The 23,482-nt window shown below is 36.1% G+C and overlaps 3 protein-coding genes across 3 annotated transcripts; 1 reads left to right on the forward strand and 2 right to left on the reverse strand.

The window, feature by feature from the left end:
* Nucleotides 1-3,552: 3,552 nt before the first annotated feature.
* On the forward strand, nt 3,553-7,449 carry LOC110868490 (beta-glucosidase BoGH3B). The gene is made up of 10 exons (XM_022117663.2): nt 3,553-3,615; nt 4,134-4,410; nt 4,499-4,703; nt 4,782-4,872; nt 4,947-5,092; nt 5,814-6,057; nt 6,158-6,262; nt 6,337-6,519; nt 6,592-6,793; nt 6,885-7,449. Exons 2-10 carry the CDS (start codon nt 4,182-4,184, stop codon nt 7,370-7,372), a joined length of 1,893 nt encoding a protein of 630 aa, XP_021973355.1. The 5' UTR covers nt 3,553-3,615; nt 4,134-4,181; the 3' UTR covers nt 7,373-7,449.
* Nucleotides 7,450-15,200: 7,751 nt separating this feature from the next.
* LOC110868489 (probable glycosyltransferase At5g11130) lies at nt 15,201-16,833 on the reverse strand. Its single transcript, XM_022117662.2, has 2 exons — nt 16,649-16,833; nt 15,201-15,734 (listed from the first exon to the last, which is right to left on the reverse strand). Exons 1-2 carry the CDS (start codon nt 16,798-16,800, stop codon nt 15,242-15,244), a joined length of 645 nt encoding a protein of 214 aa, XP_021973354.2. The 5' UTR covers nt 16,801-16,833; the 3' UTR covers nt 15,201-15,241.
* Nucleotides 16,834-17,571: 738 nt separating this feature from the next.
* On the reverse strand, nt 17,572-20,261 carry LOC118480262 (probable glycosyltransferase At3g07620). Its single transcript, XM_035975013.1, has 2 exons — nt 19,958-20,261; nt 17,572-18,017 (listed from the first exon to the last, which is right to left on the reverse strand). Exons 1-2 carry the CDS (start codon nt 20,259-20,261, stop codon nt 17,572-17,574), a joined length of 750 nt encoding a protein of 249 aa, XP_035830906.1.
* Nucleotides 20,262-23,482: the final 3,221 nt, after the last annotated feature.

A 23,482-nucleotide genomic window follows, 5' to 3' on the forward strand; every position in this document is an offset into this window, starting at 1 on the left:
AGAGACCGGGTCTAAAACCTTCGGAACAAGAGTGATGAACGAAGACCCACTTCCTGCACTTATATGACCGCTACTATAGAACCTGTCGAAAATTCTAGAAAAATCATCTTCAAATATCTCCCAGAAATGCTTTATAAACCTGAGGTTCATGCCATCCGGGCCCGGAGCCCGGTCGTCTCCGCACTCAAAAACAGCTTTTTTAATTTCAAACAAGGAGAAAGGAACTACCAAGGCAATTTTGTCGGCTTCCGATATTTTTTTGATATTTTCGCAGATAACCACAGGCCTACTGGGAATGTTGTCTTTGAACCGGTTTCTGAAAAACGAAAAGATCTCCTTCTTAATTAAAGACGGTTTAGAGCACCATTGTCCACCTATGTTGAGACCGTGAATCGAGTTCGAGGCTTTTCTATTATTGACGAGAGCATGGAAGAATTTTGTACTTTCATCACCTTCCACCGCCCATTTGGAACAAGCTCTTTGTTTAAGATCCGAGTTTCTTCTCAGTTCCACTTCTTTAATAATTTTTCTGTTTTCAGCCAAGATCCATTCCTCTTCTTCTGAGAGGTCCCTAGACTCCATCTCAACTTCCAATTGTTCTAGCTCACCCAAAGCAACTGCCTCATCTTCTCTTTCTTTGGCTAAAAATTCATCTCTCCAAATTTTCAAGCCGTTCCTGATTAAAGCGAATTTAGACGTTAGACTGGAGTCAGGGGGTCGGTAGGAGAAAAGCCTTCCACTGCCGACAAGACAGCTTCATCGAAACCAGGTTTCCCAATCCAAGAACTGTAGATCCGAAATCCGTGTAATTATCGTAGTTAATTACACGGATTGTAATTGTGATATGTTTGTATTATAATTTTCCCCCCCTAATGTTTAGATGTTACACCTTTAGTCTAATTGTTTGCTCAGCTATAACACGAATGGTCCTTGGTGCAATGGCGCTAATAGAAGTTAAAAAATATGTAATGAAATTTGAAACGACTAAAATACCCTTCTTATTAAATGTCAAAAAAATATAAATAAACTTATAATAGAAAAGAAAATAGTTATCTTCAACTCCAGCACTGAATCCTTGATGAACGTCCATTTGAATCTTTCCATCTTGTAAAATTGTTGCTTTTAATTAACTTATTTTGGAGAAGATTGCAACTCCACTGTGGGAATGTGAGCATATTGACACACAATAGGGTGAGAAGCGGTGATGTAGATGGGTACTAGATGGGTAATGCAAGAAGGAGAGTTTGTGTCTGAACTCTCAAGTGAACAGATTTTGGCTCCGAGGGAAATGAAGGTAGTAGACGATGCTACTATCGACGAGATACCGAGTGAATCAGAGGTAGCAAACTTGGATGATCTCGAGGAGATTGTGTTTGAAGGTGAAGCGGAAAAATCGAAGTGTGTGCGCGAAGATGGTACGGAGTTCAATCCGTTTGATGCTGATTGGTTAAGGGATAATGTGGATGAGATCGACGAAAGTTAAAGAGTCGTGATACATCGGATGTCCCCACCGGCACTTTTGACGAATGGAGAAAGAAATTCATGGCAAAGACTACAAAGCCAGCTCCTTCTCCAGCTCAAGTCGATTACATGAAATATTAGAAAGATCGACCTCATGGAAGAATTCTTAGCTGGATGTTCGTGAAAGAAATACACTGCATGGTCGTGAAACACGAGCACGTGATCCAGTACTTCAGGACGCTCCTTAGCATACTAACTTTACCGTTTTATGATGTTGCAGCTTTAGCGAAGTTGGATGTGATCAACCGATCAAATTACGAAGGTGCTACGCTATTTGCTCGCAAGCTAAGGATGGAACATCGAAAGGGTTGGAAAGATGAGTTGTACAAGCCATAGTTTCCAATGCACGAGCAGATCAAGTACACATTGGATCCAGCAACCAACACGCTCGTTACAAGCTTGTTTACAAGCCGGTGATGGTTATGGATAAAATTCCGCTCATGCCGATGAAGCAAGATTTTCTTGGAAACATGGCTTCGTGGTGTTACAACTCAGACACCTATGAAGTAGTGATCGTCTTCAAGAATGACGAAGACAACTTCCGCATGCTTGATCCGATGTGGATCGTGAACATGTCCGCTGCCGACATCAACAAGCTACTTCAACACGACATCTTCTACGAAGACAAGGACGCTCATCAAGCCTTATTGTTCCAACATGTCGCTTGTTTTTGCTACTATCGAGGAATTCACTCTTGTAGCTCGTGGTCCGAAGCAGACCATTAGAGATGAAGACCGAAGACCAAGCAACAACCAAGGGGGAGTTTGTTGGTGCACTTTTGTGTCTGTCGCTTGTTCTTAGTTGTGTCAGTAATTGTAAGGTCTTTATTTAAGCGTCTGTATTGTTTTGGTCGAGTCGACCAAGTCAAGATATCCTCCTATCTTGAATTAGTATGACGTTTACTTTGTGATGTTTGTAAAACAGCTGCATATGTGCAGTCTGTTAGTTGTTATGCATTTGTTGTTCTGTTTGTCTGTTTCTGTAACTTATTGTCTGTTTGCAGCCTACCCACGAAGAACCTACTTCTTCGTGGGAGACACTTGTTCACGAAAGATAGATGTTTCACCATTTTGGTAGTCATGAAGAACCTTTTATTCGTGACCTTAGTTCTTCGTTGGAAAGGTCCACGAAAGATCACTTCTTCGTGGGCCTGCATATCTTTCGTGGCCCATGCACATTCTTCGTAGTGTTGCTCGGTTGTTAGGCTATATAAGCAGACTTCAGTTCACAGTTTAAGTAAGAGAGCATTGTGAGTCTGTATGAACATTGTGTGTATGTGTTTGTACTAGTTCTCTTCAGTTAATCAAGATAGTGAATCTTTGGTTACTTTGTGTTTGTTCCTTTTTGCTTTGGTTTGCATACTTATGTGGATTCCACACTCGTTAGTGTGTTAGGCAACAAGGAAGTGGGTTTAATCTTGATCCTCCAAGTGGACCTAAGAAGTGGTAAAAGTTTTAAAAAATAAGTATTTATAAGTTTGAACAAGAAATATTTTTTTAAACTAGCCGTTACCCATCGGCTACCCAAAACGGTCGACTTTTGCTTGCCAATCCCAGCCATCCACATCATCTCCCTAATCCGCCCCACGCCAGGCTCATAGCCACGCCAGAGGGGCAAGGGAGATGTTATTGGGTTTTATTTTTTTTCTTTTGTTTTGTTTTTTAATAGAAAAAGCATTTTAGTCATTTTATTAGATTTTAATAAAAAAAAATAGTGTAAGTTAATGACAAGGACCACATGTAAGCCAGAATATAATTTTTGAAAAGTAGAGACAAAAACCATGATTACATATTCATAATTTATAACAACCCTTAGAAGTTTTTCTAATATCTTTCTTATTGAGGAACAAAACATGTAAAAAAATAATAACACGTTTTCGTTCTTAACTTGAATCTTAAGCATTTGAACGAAAGAAAAACATAAACAAATCATCAACAAATTGAATATAATCAAGTGGCCCATAAAGCAATAAGAACACCTTCCAGTCCGCAAAAAACTATATTAAATGAGTTGAGTTTTCTTTAAATATCCACCCGACTCAAGAACAGTCACACACACTCTCTCTTTCTCTCTCTCTCTCTCTCTCACTCACCTGTAAGTAAGCTTCTAGTTATGTATGTTTGTGTTCTCAAAAAAATGTGTTTAATTCTGTTTTGTTTCTTGATCCACATTTAGGAACAAATCACACCCCATTAGTTTTCTTTGAGTCTTGATCACCATAGCTACTATGTTGAAATGTTAGAATCAGTTCAAAATCTTTATAAAGTTTTGAAATGATCTAATATTTTATTTGTATTTTTGTTGGATCACAATGGAGAACCCACTAATGCAGATTACATATCTTGATTTTTCAGATTCAATGTTTTCAAACTGTACCATATCTTAGTTATATTATACTAGTCCATTTTCAAATTCTTTAACTCTATAATAAGACAGCCTGGTGTTCAATTTAAATTTTAAAACTGTCTTGTTTGACTCTTGAAAGTAAAATAATGGGACCCAATCTTGAGATAACTATTGCATGTTCTTTGGATTTTAGTTATTTTAAATATGAAATCTTCACCTAATACCTGTCTTTATTTAACTAATCATTTGTTATGTTTATACTGTAGAAAATTGTCATTTGAACTCCAATAAGGAAGAGCATACTCCCATTAGCAATGGGAGTCATGAACACGAGGAAATATTCACTTTTGTTGATTATGGTAATGTGTTGTTGGGCTTCCATGACTGAAGCTGAGTACTTCAAATACAAAGATCCAAAACAACCGATCGGTATTCGGATAAAAGATTTAATGAAAAGGATGACATTAGAGGAAAAGATTGGTCAAATGACTCAAATTGATAGAACAGTTGCATCCAATGAGGTCATCAAGAAGTACATGATGGGTATAAGATTCAATCTAACTTTCAAATCATGGTTTGTTTTATGTCTTTTTGTGTTTGTTTCTTTCTTGAAGTTGTTGTCTTTTTGTAGGGAGTGTTTTGAGTGGAGGAGGGAGCGTTCCAGCCAAACATGCGTCCCCGGAAACATGGGTTGACATGGTCAACGATTTCCAAAAGGGTGCGTTATCGACCCGATTGGGGATACCGTTGATCTATGGGATTGATGCTGTCCATGGTCATAATAATGTTTACAAAGCTACAATCTTTCCCCATAATGTTGGTCTTGGAGTTACCAGGCAAGTATTAAGAGCACTTCTGGCTCAAGTCACTATAATTATTTGGATCATGTATTGATATGACAAAATCTGACACAGGGATCCTGCTCTGGTTAAGAAGATTGGAGCTGCAACTGCACTTGAAGTTAGAGCCACTGGCATACAATATGCTTTTGCACCTTGTATTGCAGTAAGTTAAATATAAGCTACTGCTAATATAAAAAAGTGCATTCTTTTTGGATAACTATAATTTGTCCTAAACAGGTATGTAGAGATCCGAGATGGGGTCGTTGCTTCGAGAGTTATAGTGAAGATCCCAAGATTGTTAAGTTAATGACTGAGATTATACCAGGTTTACAAGGAGACATTCCTGCTGGATCAAGAAAGGGTGTACCATTTGTTGGTGGACAGTAAGTTAATTGACCTTTTTAGTCAAATTGTCTACCCAATATGTATATTCTGACAAATCTTGATTCTTTAATATGAATATATAACTATAAAAGTGTGAGTCTTTTAGATCTATCTAGTACCTGATGATATAATTAACTTAAGGTCTTATCTGTTTTAAGCACTTTAAAATTCCCTTTTGCCGTTTTGGTGGATAAAATTAAATAATGACGATGGGATCCACAAGATAGAATATGATACAAAAATCATAATTCGTGATGGTCCACAAAGTGTGAAAGATGGACATATAATCAATATGATGATCACGGAAAGTGGTAGACTTTTCAATGGGTCCTTTATAAAATATCTTCTTGTCTTCCTCACTCTTTAAATGCAGATCTTTAATCTTAGCATAATAGATAAGAATGACCTTTCATGGACAACATGCTATATGTTACTAAAAGTATAGCTCTTAATCTTAAATTATGTGGACCATGTGTTGCACTTACTCAGATTTGGAAAAAGAAACTAAAAAGAAATCAAGAAAAAGAGAAGATGTCATGCTTACATGTTCCTGATCAATGAATAAAACTGAATATACCCCATTATTTAAATGTTTAAAACAAGTATATCTTCAGGCAAAACTGAATAGGGGTTGGTTTACATTATACAACATAGCATATGCATATGAACACATCAATTCTTTATTTGGGCATAATATGTGCTGATTCCATTTCTGAACAGAGATAAGATTGCAGCATGTGCTAAGCATTATCTGGGAGATGGGGGGACCCACTTGGGCATAAACGAGGGCAATACGATCATCGACGCCAAAGGGTTATTCAGCATACACATGCCAGCATACTATGATGCTGTCATCAAGGGCGTTGCTACGATTATGACCTCGTATTCCAGTTGGAATGGCGTGAAAATGCACGCCAACCGCTATCTTGTCACTGATTTCCTCAAAAACAAGCTCAATTTCAGGGTAGAAATCCGCTTATCTACTTGCATTGAGTTATTTCTTAAACAGTTAAACTTTACAAAGAACTCATGTAGTTTTTGTTTGACTTTGACTTTGACTTCAGGGGTTTGTTATATCAGACTGGCAAGGGATTGACAGGATCACTACTCCCGAACATGCGAACTATACATATTCAATCATAGCTGGGATGAATACTGGCATTGATATGGTATATATGTTTGTTTTGCTCTTGTTTTTTATTTTATATAAAATACAAGAGTCTAAAGTGTTGGCTGTATGCAGTTCATGGTTCCATACAATTACACCGAGTTCATCGATGGACTAACTTACCTAGTCAAGAACAAGTTCATATCCATGAGCCGTGTAGATGATGCGGTTAAGAGGATTCTAAGGGTCAAGTTCACCATGGGTCTGTTTGAAAACCCGTTGGCTGATTACAGCATGACTAAGTACCTCGGAAGCCAGGTAAACTGTCTGACTTTAACTTTCTTTTTAATATATTATCTTTATCTGATTTGTGAACTCGAATGTCAACAGGAGCACAGAGATCTGGCTAGGGAAGCTGTAAGAAAAACACTTGTGTTATTGAAAAACGGTAAATCTTCAAAGAAGCCATTGTTACCACTTCCTAAAAAAGCCTCCAAGATACTAGTTGCAGGGGCTCATGCTGATAATCTTGGTTACCAATGCGGTGGATGGACAATTGAGTGGCAAGGACTTTCAGGAGATATTACTGATGGTATAAACCCTCTGATTTAAAAAAAAAAAAAAAATAGAACAAAACCCTTTGATCATCATATGATCTTGAACTAAACCCTTTGATCTTGCAGGAACCACAATCTTATCTGCTGTGAAAAAGGCCGTTGACCCGAAAACTCAAGTGGTCTACAATGAGAACCCCAGTGAGAATTTTGTCAAGTCTGCCAAATTCGACTATGCGATTGTGGTTGTGGGAGAGCACCCATATGCTGAGACATTTGGAGACAGCCTGAATCTAACAATCCCAGAGCCTGGACCAAGCACCATCAAGAATGTTTGCGGTTCTGTGAAATGTGTGGTGGTGTTGATCAGTGGCCGGCCTGTGGTCATGCAGCCATATGTTAATACCATAGACGCTCTTGTGGCCGCTTGGCTTCCAGGAACCGAGGGTCAAGGTGTTACAGATGTTCTGTTTGGTGACTATGGTTTTACAGGCAAGCTTGCACATACTTGGTTCAAGTCTGTTGATCAGCTCCCAATGAACGTTGGGGACCAGCATTATGACCCGTTGTACCCATTTGGGTTTGGGCTCACTACCAAGCCTGCGAAGAATTTGTGAAGCTGATGAGTGTGTTGACTTGTGAGTGATTTTTATTAATGTTATATGAATAAAGCAATTGAATCAATATCTTTCCATGGCTCCTTAGTTGAGAAGCTTTCCAAGTTTTTTAATAGATACATTAACTAGATTCAAATTATAACATCATTGATCATCCACAATCCAAAAGGTATATTCAAAGGCCAATCGAATCATTGCCATATAGTTCTCTTCTTTTTAACACTAGTGTAAAAAAAGGTGACAGTGTAATCTTTCACATATCACCCACTTTTCACAAATCACCCCAAATAGATCAGGGGTAATGAAACCACAACATGCAATCCTGAGAACAAGTTAGTTATTATGGCACCAATTCTTGGTAATGTTAGTGTCATCAAGCTATTTTAGGTAATTTGGATTTACTTAAAGACCAAATGGGAGTTGCAATATACATGGGTGCAAGTAAGGAGGTATGGAGTACACAATTGTCCGAAACTATTATAATTTTGGGAATTAAGGAACCCTGGGGTTCAAGGGGGTAGTGTCCCCCTTGGCAGGGGTTCCAAGGTGGTTGCTCCCCTTTGGTGGGGGTTCGGGGGTAACGCCCCAAGTGGGGTCATGGAGCATCATCTGGTAATGGAAAAATTATTTGTTAAATTAAAGTTGTTTCATTGGAAATGCATCAAATAGGCATCTACCAAAGAAACATAGCGTGAAAAAAAAAAAGGTTTGCAGTGGTGTTGCTACTTTAATAGTGACCTTGTACTTCAGTGGCAATCTTGTACTTCGATTGAGACTTTGAACCTCAGTAGTTGCTTTGAACTTTGGTACCAAGAGAGCGGTTACTCGTGTAACTACCTATAGTTATGCTCTTAGTCGTCATATAACCACCAACTGAAACGTTGTAATGGTTCAACCCCATATAAATAGATATACTCATTCTTGTGAACTTTTGTTTTATATGATTAAAGATTTTAAAGTACCACCAAAATTAGTTTAATCTGAAAGTAATTCACATGATTCAAAAGACTATCAAGCACTGAAGAGAGCTAAGCATCTAAGAGCACCACCAAACACCCTTTGACAATACCTATTATTGCCTTTCATAATTGTTTCTAACCAATAATCCCCACTGGATCATACAACTTTGTTTGGGAGGATGGAACGCATCATAAGGTCTCGAGGATCTTGTTTTGGAAATTTGTTAAGAGTAGCAACGAGGTTCGGTGGTTGATGCGTGTAAAATGAACAGTAAGCATCTAGGTAAAACATGTTACTTTATAATTGTTGGCTCATATTAGTTCTGTTAATCTTGATTACCATGTTGTATACTAATATTAGCATTAATTAGACACAATAATATTAGTTAATGTTATAGGTAGTATTGTGTAAATATGGGCTAAGTATGTAACACTTTTCTTTTGTAAACCAACTTACAATCAATAATATTAGCATTAGGGAAAGTTGTGAGAAGTGTCCATGTGTCATTTTTACCAAGCGTTGAAAATTTTCCGCCCATGGCTTGACGCCACTTCGGATGTTAATTTGCAATGGTAAAGGTAGTGGGTCCGACAATTATTTGTGAAGGAGTGGTGACATGATTTACACATGGACTATAAGGATTTTGAATTTTGGCATAGATTGGGAGTTGGTGGAGGAGGAGTGAGTAATGTTTGTGGGAGATTGAGAAGTGTTTGGTGATGTGGGAGGAGTGTTATGGTGATGGCGTGGGAGGAGTGTTAGGTTGTGTAGGTGTAGTGTTTTGTTCAAATGTAGTAGCAAGTGGTGAATCATAGGAACACTCCACTTTGATGATTCAGGACAATCATTATTGGCTTTGGAACATGGGAAAACTAAAAAAAGAGCACACTTGGCATAATTGTGGTTTTACAATTGGAGTTCTACTTTGATATCTTGGATTGTGTTCTAGAGATAGAATTGCTTAATAATTTTTAAGGGTGATACTATACACATCCCCCTATTTACTAATTACACCCCCTATAAAAACATCACATCCATCAATCCATCCATCAATTCTTTGCTTTTTGTTTTTAGTCTTTTTTGTCTTTTTGTTGTCTTTTTATTATATTTTAGTGTCTTTTTGTTATTATTATTATTATTTACTATTAGTAATGAGTTGTTATTATTATTATTATTATTATTAAAATTGAAAAAAAAACGTGTAAAATGATCATATTATTGGTGCCTCATATTATTGGTGCCTCAAATTATTGATATGCATTCATGTATAGTCGTACAGCTTTAACTCTTTATTACATTGTTATATAAAAAAATTATGCTATTAGTTTCACTTACTTCTTTTTTGATGTAGTATTCACAGTCAGTTCCCCCACCTCTGAAAACTAAGGAGGAGATCCTACTTTTCTTTAAGCTTTATGACCCTTTAAAAGAGGAGCTTCGGTAGTAGCCTTCGCTCTCTACACTTAAAGAGATGTCTGGATTTTCAACAGATCAGGTATAGTTTTTAATTCCCATGTTTCAAGTTTCAACTTAGTTATATAATCTAGCTAGGTTAAGGGTCTTGTTTTAGTTTAAATGAGTTTGTTTGGATAATATATATTTTGTAACTACTCAAGCTTGTTCGCCTAATATTTTGTAACTAATATTAGTTCACTTTTAGGTGTTCAAGTCTCGTGAAGAGTTGATGGAATGGGTTAGAAACACCGGACGTAGTCTTGGTTACGCTATTGTGACTAAAAGATCGAAAGCTAAAAATGGCTACGTGTCTAAAGTTTACTTATGTGTGATCGTGGTGGTGTGTATAAATCAGATAAAGATTCAAGTAGAGAGACCGGCACTAGAAAGATAAATTGCCCGTTTTTCCGAATGCATGCCAGAAAGTTTTTCCGAATGCTACCCGATTACTTTGTAGGTGGCACGTTTCTCAAAGTATATTTAGAAACTGCAAATCATTTTTCACCATGGATCATGATTGGAAAATCTTCAATATAATGTGGAATGCACTCGTTGAATCTCAAACGTGGACATCATTCCTCCAAAATTACAAGCAACTTCAATCAATGTTAATCCATCATCAAGGTATGTATTATTACTATAATTCTGTTAGTATTATTGTTACCATCGTTATCATCATTATTATCTTTGCAGATGTTTTGGATTACTTGAATAGTACTTGGTTAAACAAGTATAAAGAAATGTTTGTGTCCGTATGGACTAACGAATGCTTACATTTCGGAAATCAGACAACTAACAAAGCTGAAAGCCAACATGCCAAGCTAAAAAAATTCTTGAATTCAGCAAATTGTACCTTAGATAAGATTGTTCGTCACATTGATGAAGTAGTGAACTCGCAATATACAATTGTTAAAGATAGCTTCGAAAAAAGTAGAACTGTTCTAATGCATAAACACAACCTACCAATGTTGAAGCTATTACATGGCTCTGTTTCTCATGAAGCACTTGGTATAATAATAGCAGAGCGTCATTTAAAGCGTTCACATTGTCGTTGTCAAGTTCGTAAGTGTTATGGATTACCATGTGCTTGTGAAATCTCAAAGTATAAGAAAGCAGGTCAGTGTATTAAACTAAGATTCGGTCGATGTGCTTGGTAATATTTAAAAGCTGACAACTTATGTTTTAATGCAGGTCAATCTATTCCTTTAGATTCGGTCGATGAATTTTGGATGAAACTCGAGTTACCAGTATATTGTGAGGATATTACTTGTGACGTCGAGTTGGAAAGTTTTAAACAAGCCTTCGATAATCGATCCATGCCTGGAAAGAAAAGTTTACTACAAAAGTTAAAAGAATTAACCAATCCAAGTATATCATTCGGGTATCTAGAGACTGATGATTATGTTGGTTACATCAGTCCAGACGTGAACTATCAAGTGCCTGGTGAAACAAGTCCGTTCATAAATCAAGATATTTACGGAAAAAAACCATTCAAGGACGATCCTGGTGAACCAAGTCCGTTCATGACACAAGATACAGACGGACAAGGTTTTTTTACCAACCTTTTAAACACATCGGGATATGATTTCATGGGGTTGAACCAAGATATTGTCGGACAAAGTTCTTTCGCCAACTCTACAAGTGCGCCAGGCTATGACTTCATGGGGTTGAACCAAGATCAAGCATCACAGGTGATACACAACTATATTCATCTAATTCCAAAAATCTTTCATGCGTATGTTACACGCATACATAACGTGTTAGGTGATGGAAATTGGGGGTTTCGGGCGACAGCTTCTGCTCTCGGGTACGGTGAAGATGAATGGTTATTTATCCGGAGATCACTGATGGAAGAGCTACTCGAGTTTAGAAATAAGTACACTAAGGCTTTCTTAGGCTCATTCAAAGATGTGTTCACGTCCTTGGCTTGGTCAGGATCGGGGTTTGCACCTGAAAAACACTGGATGATTATGCCAGAGGCAGGATTCTTGATTGCGAACAAGTTTAATGTGATCGTTCATTTTTTATCTCAAGAAAAAAGAAACAGTTCTACTTGTTTTTCGCTTTGGCACGAGTTCCCAGAAAAAAAAAATAATTACAAATGCACACGTGAATGGTAACCATTTTATAATGGTAGAATTGCAAGGAGAGTATCAAATTGCCAGCACAAACAACCTATGGAAATTAATGAGAGAAAATGATGCAGCTGGCTGGGAGAATATATTTGAATCACGTCAAAATATGTATAAGTCTTGGATAGCACAACCTGCTACATTTGGGGGGAGTATAGATTAAACCTCGGTATGTAAATTATTAAATGATAATAATTTTGTAAAAAAGTACTTATTTTTATATAGCTTTTGTTACAGCTATAAATACAATTTGATAAATTATAACAATAAAAACTAATAATAAATACTATATCATTACTACTAATAATAATAATAAATATAATAATAATAATAATAACTAATTAAATAATAAACAAATACTAAATAACTAATAATTAAATAAATGAATAAAAAAAGACAACAAAAAGACAAAACAGGCTAAAAACAAAAACCAAATGATTGATGGATGTGATGTTTTTGATAGAGATGGTGTAATTAGTAAATAGGGGGGGTGGGAATAGAATGAGCCATTTTTAACTGAATTAAATAAATCATTACATCATAATAGCTTTCACTAAATTTTAATAATTAAGTTGTTCCTTTTAACTATCTTCTGAATCACGTGCTCTTTGTTTTACGATTACCTTATGTTGACATTTTAGTCTAAACTTAGGGGTCTAAGTGTCATTACTTTAAAGTATGTGATGAGCGTGTGAAAACACGTTGTATTTTGTGTACTTCGGGTCGGTTTTAAGTATGTTAATGTTATTTATTCGTAATGGTACACACGCTTATCATATATAGGGTTTTTCAGGTTAAACAGGTGCAAAATATGGTAAAATGAATATACGAGCAGGAAAACGGGATATATGGGTCAGTACGGGAACTGTGGCAGCAAAAGTCAAACAGAGAAGCCCCTGCGCCATGCGGGATACCTTCACCTGTCTCACGACGCACTAAGGATGTTAGTCAACGGGCCTGGATAGATGGTCCAGGCGCCACGCGAGAGAAGACAAAGACTCTCCCGCGACGTGCAGGAGAGGTCGTTTACGGGAAATTATAAATATCGACCTAATTCATGTTTTGAGGATCGAATTCCATTCCCAGCCGCCAGAGACGAATTCAGAGGCGATTTTAGGCGATTTGGGCAGTATTCTTCCATCTTTCAAGCTATTCTTTCACGTTCGATCAATTCTTGATGACAACTGAACTTATGATGACTTCCATGCGCGGCTAAACGCTTGTAACTTCCACTCGGATGAGAGATTGTTTCATTTTACATTAAAACTTTGTTTTCGGATTCCTTTTTAAACGATAAATCTTGACCACTTGTGTTGAATTTGTGCATCGTTTATTATATTTGGATTGTTTGTCGTTTGTCAAGCGTATTGGTAATTTCCTTGCATTGCTAGCGGGTTGGTAGATTGGTGGTAATTGATATAAATCAAACGGGTTATTAGGTTGCATGGTGAGTCTTAAAAACTATCCCTAATAATTAATCAAATTCATTAATCCCAAGGCCATGTCTATGTGGTATTATGAATCTGTAAACGGGTTCTTGGGTTAAAACGAGCAATCAGGATTCCGGGTAGGGGTTGCTTTTTCTCATCTTGATCACAACTTTTTTAATTAATGTTTCGTGTTTTTGAAATCCATTAATCAAGCTCCCCAAATTAGATAATTAAGCTTTTAGTTAAAGTTTTCTACACTAACCACAAATTCCTCGCAATACCTTACTTACGCTATCTAGTTAGTTTAATTAGATTTTTGCATGACTTTTACAACCGTCATCAGTATGTCATAGTGTCTGTATTATTGTAATTAGGAGGGGTCACATGTTATTACGTAAATTAAGGTATAATCATTGTTTCTAAAATGTCATGTTAATTAGGAACAAACTGGTTCGTAGGTATAATACATATGGGTCTTTGTATGTAAATAATGATGGTGAACATATGTAATCAAGATTCGGTGATTTTGTGTTAAATTTTGCTTATAATCGATTGCTTGCCCTTTTGAGTTTCAACACCCTAGTGGGGACTTCCTAGTAGTCGCATGCTCTTTGTTTTACGGTTGCCCTAGAGGAGACTTCCCAGTAGTTCACTCATCTTGGTACTACTGCTACACGAGCACGTATAATTGCAGAGTTCTCCTCTCAACCACATTTAATGCACCGAAAATGCGTTGGTGATATTTAAGGCGGGCATTCCATAAGGCATGTTATCTTCTATGTAGAACATAACGATGTGGGTGCCTAAGAGCAGCCCCAGTAAGGATTTTTTCACTCGTTTCTAGGGTTGACGTGGACCAGGAAGTTTGTTTTTTACTACCGGAGGCCTATTCTTTACCCTCATCTTTAAAGAATCATTTTTGTGCAAGAAAAATAAAAGACAAATTGATAGCAGGTGGGTGTCCATAGGGGTTGGGTAATGGTATAAAAAACAATATCTAGTCTCTCTCCTTTTCCCTCCCCCTCCCTGTCCCCTCTCTTTATACACACACACAACGTCACCAAAAATAATTCGGTTTATAAATTTATAAACTTTTATAATATTACAAACTAAATATTTTTTAAATTACATTTTAAACTTAAAAATTCAATAATCAATATTTTATACTATAATTTGTAACTTTTAATTTATAAAGATTTAAATATTTTTTTAAATAACAAACTATAGTTTTATAAGTTCCAAATATTTTTATATGGATAACTAAAATGAAAAAGGTATTAATTAAAAACGAATGTAAAAGGAGATGATGTGATAAACTAACGATGTTTTTAAATGTTTTTCGGATTGGGTGAGTCTTTGGAGTTTTTAAAGAATTGATGTTTTTCTGATTTGGCGTCTGACTAAGCAAGTTTTTTGGTTGTTTTGAACCTATTATTATGGATTCTCTAAAGTGTTACAAACACCCCCTCCCCCTCTTGTTATGTGTTGGTTAAGGTTAAGGTGGAGGTGATACTTTACATGTGTGATGTGTAATCATTTGATGGGTTATTTTGTGGACTCGTTATACTTTTAATTGTTTTTGTTTCCGGCTAAAATCAAGCCCCCTTAGCTGGTTTCGCTTACATGGTAATTTCTGGTTAGTTCCTTGTGGATTTGTCGATCCCTATTTTGCTAATAGGTTTGGTTAACATGTGTATTCTCTTTCCTTCATTAAGTGTTTAAACAATCACCAATATGGCAATATATAATATGAGGAGCATGTGCCGCTCCGCGCCAATAAGTTAAACCGAACATCAAATAGATAGTAATGACAATTGAGTGTCTAACAAAATGAGGCAGTTAAAGCTAATTTATTTGCAATGAAAATTCAATTAAGGTCTAAGAAGTAATCACTAGTTGAACAAATGAACCCTCACAGAACTTCTTCTGGCCCATAACTCATACATAACCATATAAAACGTGTCAAAATCTATTGGCTTTTGATGCCATTCAAAATGCGTTTGCGCCATCAACACATTCTTTTGTAGCTTTATGTACTCATCAAAATCAACAATCTTTTGTAGTATCCTCTTCAAGAATGCAATATCTTGTGTTGAAACAACAACCGAAAACTTACTCCAGTTTAAGATATCCGCAAATGGTAGATCATAATGGTCAGCTAAAACAACTGGGACACAGCCATAGTATATTGCATCACCTATACGAGCTGTGTTCACTTCAAACCCTTTTGCATGGATGCAAAACTTGCTTCCAAGAAGCGACTCCGAGTAAGGGGTTTTAAGATGATTTTGGTGGACAACAATATCTGTATCATTAATCCATGTTCGAACCAAGGATTCGTGCACCCTTGAGTTCATTGCTCCTGCATAAAATGCAAGCATTTTCCTGCAGCATTTGGGTGAAATTATTAATCATATTTAAATAATCAACTATATAAAATAAGCTATAGAAAATATTGTTTCAATGTGTACTTCTACTACTATATGAAATTGTAACAATTAAATAATATATTTACTAATAAAGGTGCAATTTTATAAATTTGTTTTTAAAATAATATTTAAAATCAACCCTCGATTAAGAAAACTTATAAAGAGGTAACTATAGTTTATATGTAACATCCGGTCACTCATACTAATCAATATTGTTCACTTTGACAACTAGGAGCTTACGAAATTGTTTTTGGTTGCCCAATTGAAAACTTTCTAGGAAGTCGCCCATCTATAGATTACTCCCATCGAGTGCACTTACGTGTTCTTTGTGGGATACCAAAATCAAGAAACATAACAATCATATAATCAATTTAACATTGAATGACTTGAAGCAACATAGTTTAAAGATGCTTCATCGGCTATATATATTTTCCAAATAGAAATGACGTGATGCTTCAAAGCAACACAACCCTAATCTAATATGATGTGTCCCCTTGATTAAACAAGGCTAATTACCTAATTAACCTATCTAATTTTAGAATATACATTTATGTAACTCTAAACTTATAAAATATATAATTTAAACCAAACATTTAAAACTTGGGTTAACAATTCTTAGGGCCAACATTCTTCTCTCATCGATTGACAGTCATTGCGATCAAAATGTGTTAGTGATATATAAGACAGGACATTCTTTGTGGTCCGATATCACATCATATGTAGCTCAAAACTGACAATTTGACCCCTAATAAGCAATAACTAGAAGCAAGAATTTTTGTATCCAAACAATAAAACCTATTATTATAATTAAGATAATCAATTTCAAAACAAAGAACAAAACATCTCTAAAAATATAGAAGTGTAAAACACCTTTTGGACGGTTGACGTGTAGGGCGAACCCCCAATCTTGGCCATATTTGTGGTATTGATGCATCTTTATGTGCAGTGTACCCCTTCAAGAAATAACTTGAAGAGCAAACAACTTGAATTGCATTGATACTGACTTCGGGTACTTTCTCCATTGCAATCCTCCCAATTTTTTTTTTTTTTTGATCAATTTTTTTTTTTTTTTGGGTTTAATTTTAAACTATTTGAACAATTTTTTACCTTTTCTCCGATGAATATCCAATACGATTACAAACTAATGGTAGGTAGACGAGCAACAAGCTGCGCCGCTACCCCTTTCTGAATAGCAAACCCTACCCTGCTAAACACAAAATTCTGCCCCTTAACATGTGCGGTGTTACTGCTTACCACCTGTTGAACCCGCTTTAGGAACCGCACCGCGTCAGGGGCGAGAGCGCCGAATGTATCGAAAGCGAACGGGACGAACACGTGCTGATTCTCGATGCAAGCTTTTTCGTGTTTAGCTACTTTGCCCGCCTCTGCCTTGGTTATCGCATGTCCCGCCACAAACCCGTGGTCCCTTAGCCCAACGAGGGGGGACACACCTGTCAAATCGACACACGCGTGTTTCCCTCCTTCCCATCCAAAAACAAGAATGTCAGCGGGCCGTAGTGTAGATCTCCCTTCTAATGGATCAGTCAAGAAGTTCACCGGAGCTTCCTTTTTTGCCGAGATCCCTGCTCGCTTAAGGACATCATACAGCACATCTCGAACTAAATCATGTCGATACTTAAAGCCCGGTAATTCTTTGCAATGTACTGCATGCTCCCCAAAAGAATCCAAGCAACACTTCCGACATACAGGACACGGGTCATCATCCGGGAAAAGGGGTATCATTAAACGGTACTTGAGGATAGCCTGGTATTCCACAGCCGACATACATTGCCCTAAACCTTCGATGGGAACAACAGACAGGAAATCCTGAGCATGGGGGGCTCGCAAGCATAGAAATGATCAGCGCCACCTGTCCGGTTCCAAAACGGATATTTACGACTGATGCTAAAGAGATAGTCTTTGATGAAGTCTTTGATCCCATCGACTCCAATTCTTTTATCATGTCTCATACATGCAATTGAAAATGGCAAGAAAAATAGGTCAGCTTCAGATGGATCTTGTGTAACGAAATGGCTCAAAGAGAGTGCGATTTTGAAGTAACTTTCACTTGCATAGTTGCCCCCTGGCAAACCATCGTTGTTGGGGAAGAAAACATTGGCAAATGGATCGGTTTTTGTGTGTGGGTAAATGTAGATTTTCATGGTTTTGTTCATTTCTTTGTAGTTCTCCAAAAACATGTCCTTGTCATGGTATACTTCTTTGACATTCAAAGCCTCTACTGAAATGACCAAAGTAGTAAGATGATCTTAAAGTTAGAAACAGTTAAACGAATTTGAGCCCATCTTATAGACTTTTCAATCCTAAGTAGTTGTCAAAGACTCGAAAGGTGTCAAAATGAGGATGCTAACAAGGGTAAAAAGGTAATTTCACACTAAAAGCATGTGGTTAGAGGAGGCTGATTATAATGGACAGAGACTACACATGACATGAACTTGAGTAGAAATGAAGTCTTTTAATTAAATTGGTTGTAAATGACATAAAGTAGAAATCAAGTATTGCATTAAGTAAGTCTTCAACACAAGGTTTGGATTATTATAAACAAGACTATATAATGCCATGTACATTTTTAATTTAAAGATATTACTTTTGATTTTCAAAATGGATTTTATTTTAGGGTTGTTTGGTTTATGGAATTTTTTGAACGAATTTAAAATGTATCAAAGAAATTGAAATTTGATGGAATTGAAATTAATTTCATCCAAAATTATAAATATGTTTGATGGTAAATATATTAAAGAAATTAAAACGTACAAAAAAAAAAAAACAAACAAATAAACAAAATTGTCTTTAAAAATGGAAAACAATTCTACTGGAAGATTTAATATGAGAGGCTTTTGATAATCTATATGAATTCCGATGGAAAGTTTGAAATTCCATCAAACGATACATATGATACATACGAATGAAGGTAACTTTTCCTTGAATGAGGGAACTGATTGGAATAAATTCAAATTTAAAGTTCATACTTGATTATTTTGAGAACAACTTCAAACGGACTAAAAGTTTGCCTCGAGCTCGCTTTAATATCGCTTAAACGAGAAAAAGTTCTGCACGTCAATGTTATTATCATTACTATTATAACACACACACATATAAACTAAAATTTTGTTTGGAAATTTAGGCTCGCAAGCCTCGACGAGCTTTGTATTTCAGGCTCGAGCTTGGGCTCGGTAACTAAACGAGCTCGAGTCCGGCCTCGTTAAGGCTCGATTCGTTCGAGCATTTAACTGAGCCGATAACGAGTAGCTCTCAAGCCTCTAGGCTTGTTACCCCTAGTTTCTATGAACCAAACGAACTTAATTTATCTTGAGCAAATAGAATTCTTCAAAATTGCTTTGTAACTACGCAAAATGAAAGAAGGGTTTTTAGTTAGATTCATCATATATTATCAAGAATTAAGGGAACTCAATATGCTTTTCAGATTTAGAACACTATTTAAAATTAAAAAATTTCTGGATAATACTTGTAAAACACTAACGTAGTTGGCTAAACAAAATAAAGAAAAACAATTGGCGAAACACGTTATTTTCAAAATCTTTGTAACTACACAGTAGGGCAGTGGGGGTGGGTACGTGATGGAACAAAACCACACGTGGAAGTTTGGAACATACCACCGCCACCAACATATTCAACGCGTGATGGAGGAAAGGATGTGAGAGGGTGTAAGGGTTTATTGTTGGGTGTTGTGAGTGATGGGCATTGCCACTAAAAAAAGTTGTGAGTGATTGAATAATGATTGATGACATGGCAGAACTTGATTGGATGTTGTGAGTGATGAGTGATACCACCCCCTCCCCGTATGAAAGAAGAGTGTTTTAAAACGAAGTCATAAATTTTATTTTCAAAATGGATTTATTTTAGTTATCTTTTGAGAAATTCAGAATTCTCTAAAATTGCTTTGTAGCTACATATAATGAAAGAAGAGTGTATTTTTTAGGGTGTATTTTTTTGGGTGTATTTTTTTCTTAATTAGATTTATCAAGAATTAAGGGCATGCAACATGCTTATCTGATCTAGAACACAATTTAAAATTGCATATTTTCTAAATATATTACTTTTAAAACACAAACGTAATTGACTAAACAAAATACAAAAACAACCGGCAAAATTAAGGCATAATATATATCTCCACATATGTCCTAATCGACGTACTATTACCTTTTGAGGGCGTAGAACCTCCATCTGATAGCTGACTACCCTCATCCTCATGTACCTCCGGCACGCTTCCATCACCGCCGTTGCTGCCGTTTCTAGGCGTCTGCTCGATGTGAGAGTTAAAGATGTCAGAAGGTTGCTCAAGTCTTTGTTTCAAATCAAAGTGATGATCATCATGGTCATGCATCATCAGTTTTGAGGTTAAAGAAGTAGATGTTATATAAAATATCATTTTTAAAATGATCAAGGTGGATGATATAATGATGAACAAGCCTTTGAATGAAACCTTCTTTGCCATTGGAGCCATTGAATTGAAGTTGAAAACTTTCATACACATCAACCACTAGATGGACGTACACTCAAGATTATATAGAGGAGGGTATCTTTGATTAGTTTGTTGAATTATGGCTATATATATTTAACATAAAGAACACACAAGTTGTATGTATAGATTTTGAGAATGTATGTAGGATATGGCTTGAGTTTACATAAATAAGGGTCATATGTGCATATATATTTCACACTTACATCAGCAAGAGGAGGTATATACTATGGGTGGATGGGGTGGGGGCTAGCTGTTCTTGTAGGGGGCTGTTTGGTAGCCTCTGAATGGTCATTAAAAGGCTACCTCTTAATGGAACCATTAAGAATTTTACCAATGAGAAGGTAGAAGAATGTGACATGTGATGATTTACCATTCAGAGGTTACCTCTTAACTATTCAGACTTAAGATTACCTCTTATTCATTCAGAGGTTTAAACCATTAAAAGATAACATCTGAATGGTCATTAAGAGGCTACCAAACAGCCCCTAAGCAAGAAGGGTGTGAGAAGTAGGGTTATTGATCAGACAAAGTACTTGAGTAATTCAAAGAAATTATGAAGTTCTTAGAAGCAAAAATTGCTAAATTTTAATTAGGAGTTTCAAATTTGATATTTTTTTTTTATCAATGCTTATAGTAAGTTGGGATCGTTTTCAACTTTAATAGAGGGAGAATGGCAAGGACATACATCATTAATTAAAACAAAACGGTAAATTCAGACACCCTCTAAACTTACTCCTACACGAATGTATATCATGGGACTAGAATTCTCAATCATTGAGGAGGAACACCTTTACTACACATTGATTCCGCTAGACCCTACCAATAGCCCAATTATGAGTGGGATCATACGGGGTATGTTTGTTTGTTTGTTGGTTGGTTATTGATACGGCTAGCCAACAAACCCTCTCATACGTGCATTCCTTTCTTAAAAATACCATCATGTTTTAGGCATAGTTGTTAAAAGTCATTGCCTCTCGCACCTAGGCCCATTTTTTCAAGCGAGGTGAAGCAATTATGTTTTAAGTTAAGGCAATTGCGCTTTAATTCTCCAGGTGATGGTTCAGGCATAGATCCTGGCACGATTCCTAGATTTCAGAGAGTTTCTAACCAAATTCTCTACATTCTGACAAAGATTTTAGTCAGATTTCAACTTTTATCTAATAAAAACTACTATTCTACACCAATACACTAACATTTTAATACTAAACAGATCATATTAAATGTTATATAATAGCTTTTGCTTATTTTATTTCATCATTATCATACTCAGTAAATCCCACCAATAGTAAAGCTAAGTTAGGGTCTAAGTAGGATAAAATGTAGACAGCCTTACCTCTCTCTACCCTGTAGGAATAGAGAGATTGTTTCTAGTGAGACCCCCGACTCCATAGTAGTTTTGCATTAACCTTTTGAACATAAGGCACATAACACTTAACAATCGAGACAAAGGCCAATTAGTACATATACCCTTTTGTCTTTCGGCTATCAACATCATCGCATGATGCATGATTAACCGTCCACCGCTTTTAACGTTATTTTCACGAAATTCGTAAAATAACGTTAAAATTAGTGTAATTTCACTTTTGCCCATTGGGGGCCCACACCCATTTGAATAATATTATTAATTATCTAATACCTAATATATTTTTAATTTTTTTCATTGTTTTCTCAGGCCTTTGCTTTTTTGCGCCTTGCGCTTAGACCTTGGGCAGGCCAGTGCGCCTAACGCCTTTAATAACTATGGTTTTAGGACCTTTGTATTTTTATTTATGAACTACAACCCAATTGTAAGTTAAGAATGTTTGATTAGGACATCATGCAACTCATAAGTCAATTGTGTGTCAAGACATATCCCTTCTAGTAAGGCTCAAACATCATTGGTCATGTGTTTTGGTATATGTATACTTGAGTGTGTGTCTGAAATACATTGTCTATCCATCTTCAACTAACTTACTAGAATATTAACAAGAACACCATGTCATAAAACTAAAGTGCTTAATGGAACAATGAAGTTCTACTAACTAGTAACTGCCTAAAGATATTCTTCAATAAGTGAAACTCGTAACGTGGGTTGTAGACTTGTAGTTCATAAAGTCAGACTTATCACCACTGCATGATTAGTTGATATGAACATTATGAACAAATCATGAACAACGGTTGATATTGTGATCCGAAGGACCACTAATATTCATTGTTTAGATCATCGCCCTGAGCCCCTGATCACTAACCAACGTACAATGATCTCCCTCTAGTTGTACTTAAATGAGTATGATTTCGTGACACTAATTGTCACAATCTCATGTACTTATATAGCAAATGTAGGCTTTAATAATACCCGACATAACTTGGTGTAGTTGGTGGTTTTGTTCTTAAAATAAGTAGATGCTTTAAATGTTTTGGATCAGTTTTATACGTGTAAAATGGAAGAGAGTTGGTCACAGGTCAATCATGCAAAGAGAGGAATAGGAAAATCAATGGCTCACGTATCGAATATTGTATTTTCTTTAATTTCATTTATGAATTGTTTGTATTAGTTACTTTTATTTATCAAAATTCCAAATAAGAATCTCTTGTTCGTTTAAACTCATTTTGCTTATTCAAATTATTTCATTTGTTCTTTTCTAATTTAAAGATTTGTTGTTTAATTGTTACAAAGTTGTTAAATTTCAACATCACTTTTAAATTGCAAGCATCGAAGATAGAATTATTAACCTTTTTGTAACATATATTGTCGTTTTGATTTATATTGCTATGGTTATTTAGTTGGTTTTGAATTTTATATTGCTATGGTCATTTAGTTGGTTTTGAATTTTCCAGGTGCTATTGTTATTGCTATTATGATGTTACAAGTTATGCTCCTTGCTAATCTAGTTAAAACCATGACTTATTAGGTGCCGCAACTTTCAATATGGGAAAGTTACGACACCTAATAAGTTGTTGATTTGTTCACTATGAAAAAGCTCTACAAGTTGACCATTATGGAAAAAGCTTCACAAGTTAACCATTATGGAATTTCTCATGCTAAACATGTAATACTCAACGCAAGAGTGTATTTAAGCCTAGACACGTTAACAACTAATGCGCCCACAACGCAACAGTGCATTCAAGGACAAGACGTCCACGACGCAACAATGTATCTAGGGACATTCCAAACCCTCAACTTATTATCCATCGATATACTATATGGCATACAAACAAGTTAC

Source organism: Helianthus annuus, chromosome 7, assembly GCF_002127325.2.
Source record: "Helianthus annuus cultivar XRQ/B chromosome 7, HanXRQr2.0-SUNRISE, whole genome shotgun sequence".
Lineage (NCBI taxonomy): Eukaryota > Viridiplantae > Streptophyta > Magnoliopsida > Asterales > Asteraceae > Helianthus > Helianthus annuus.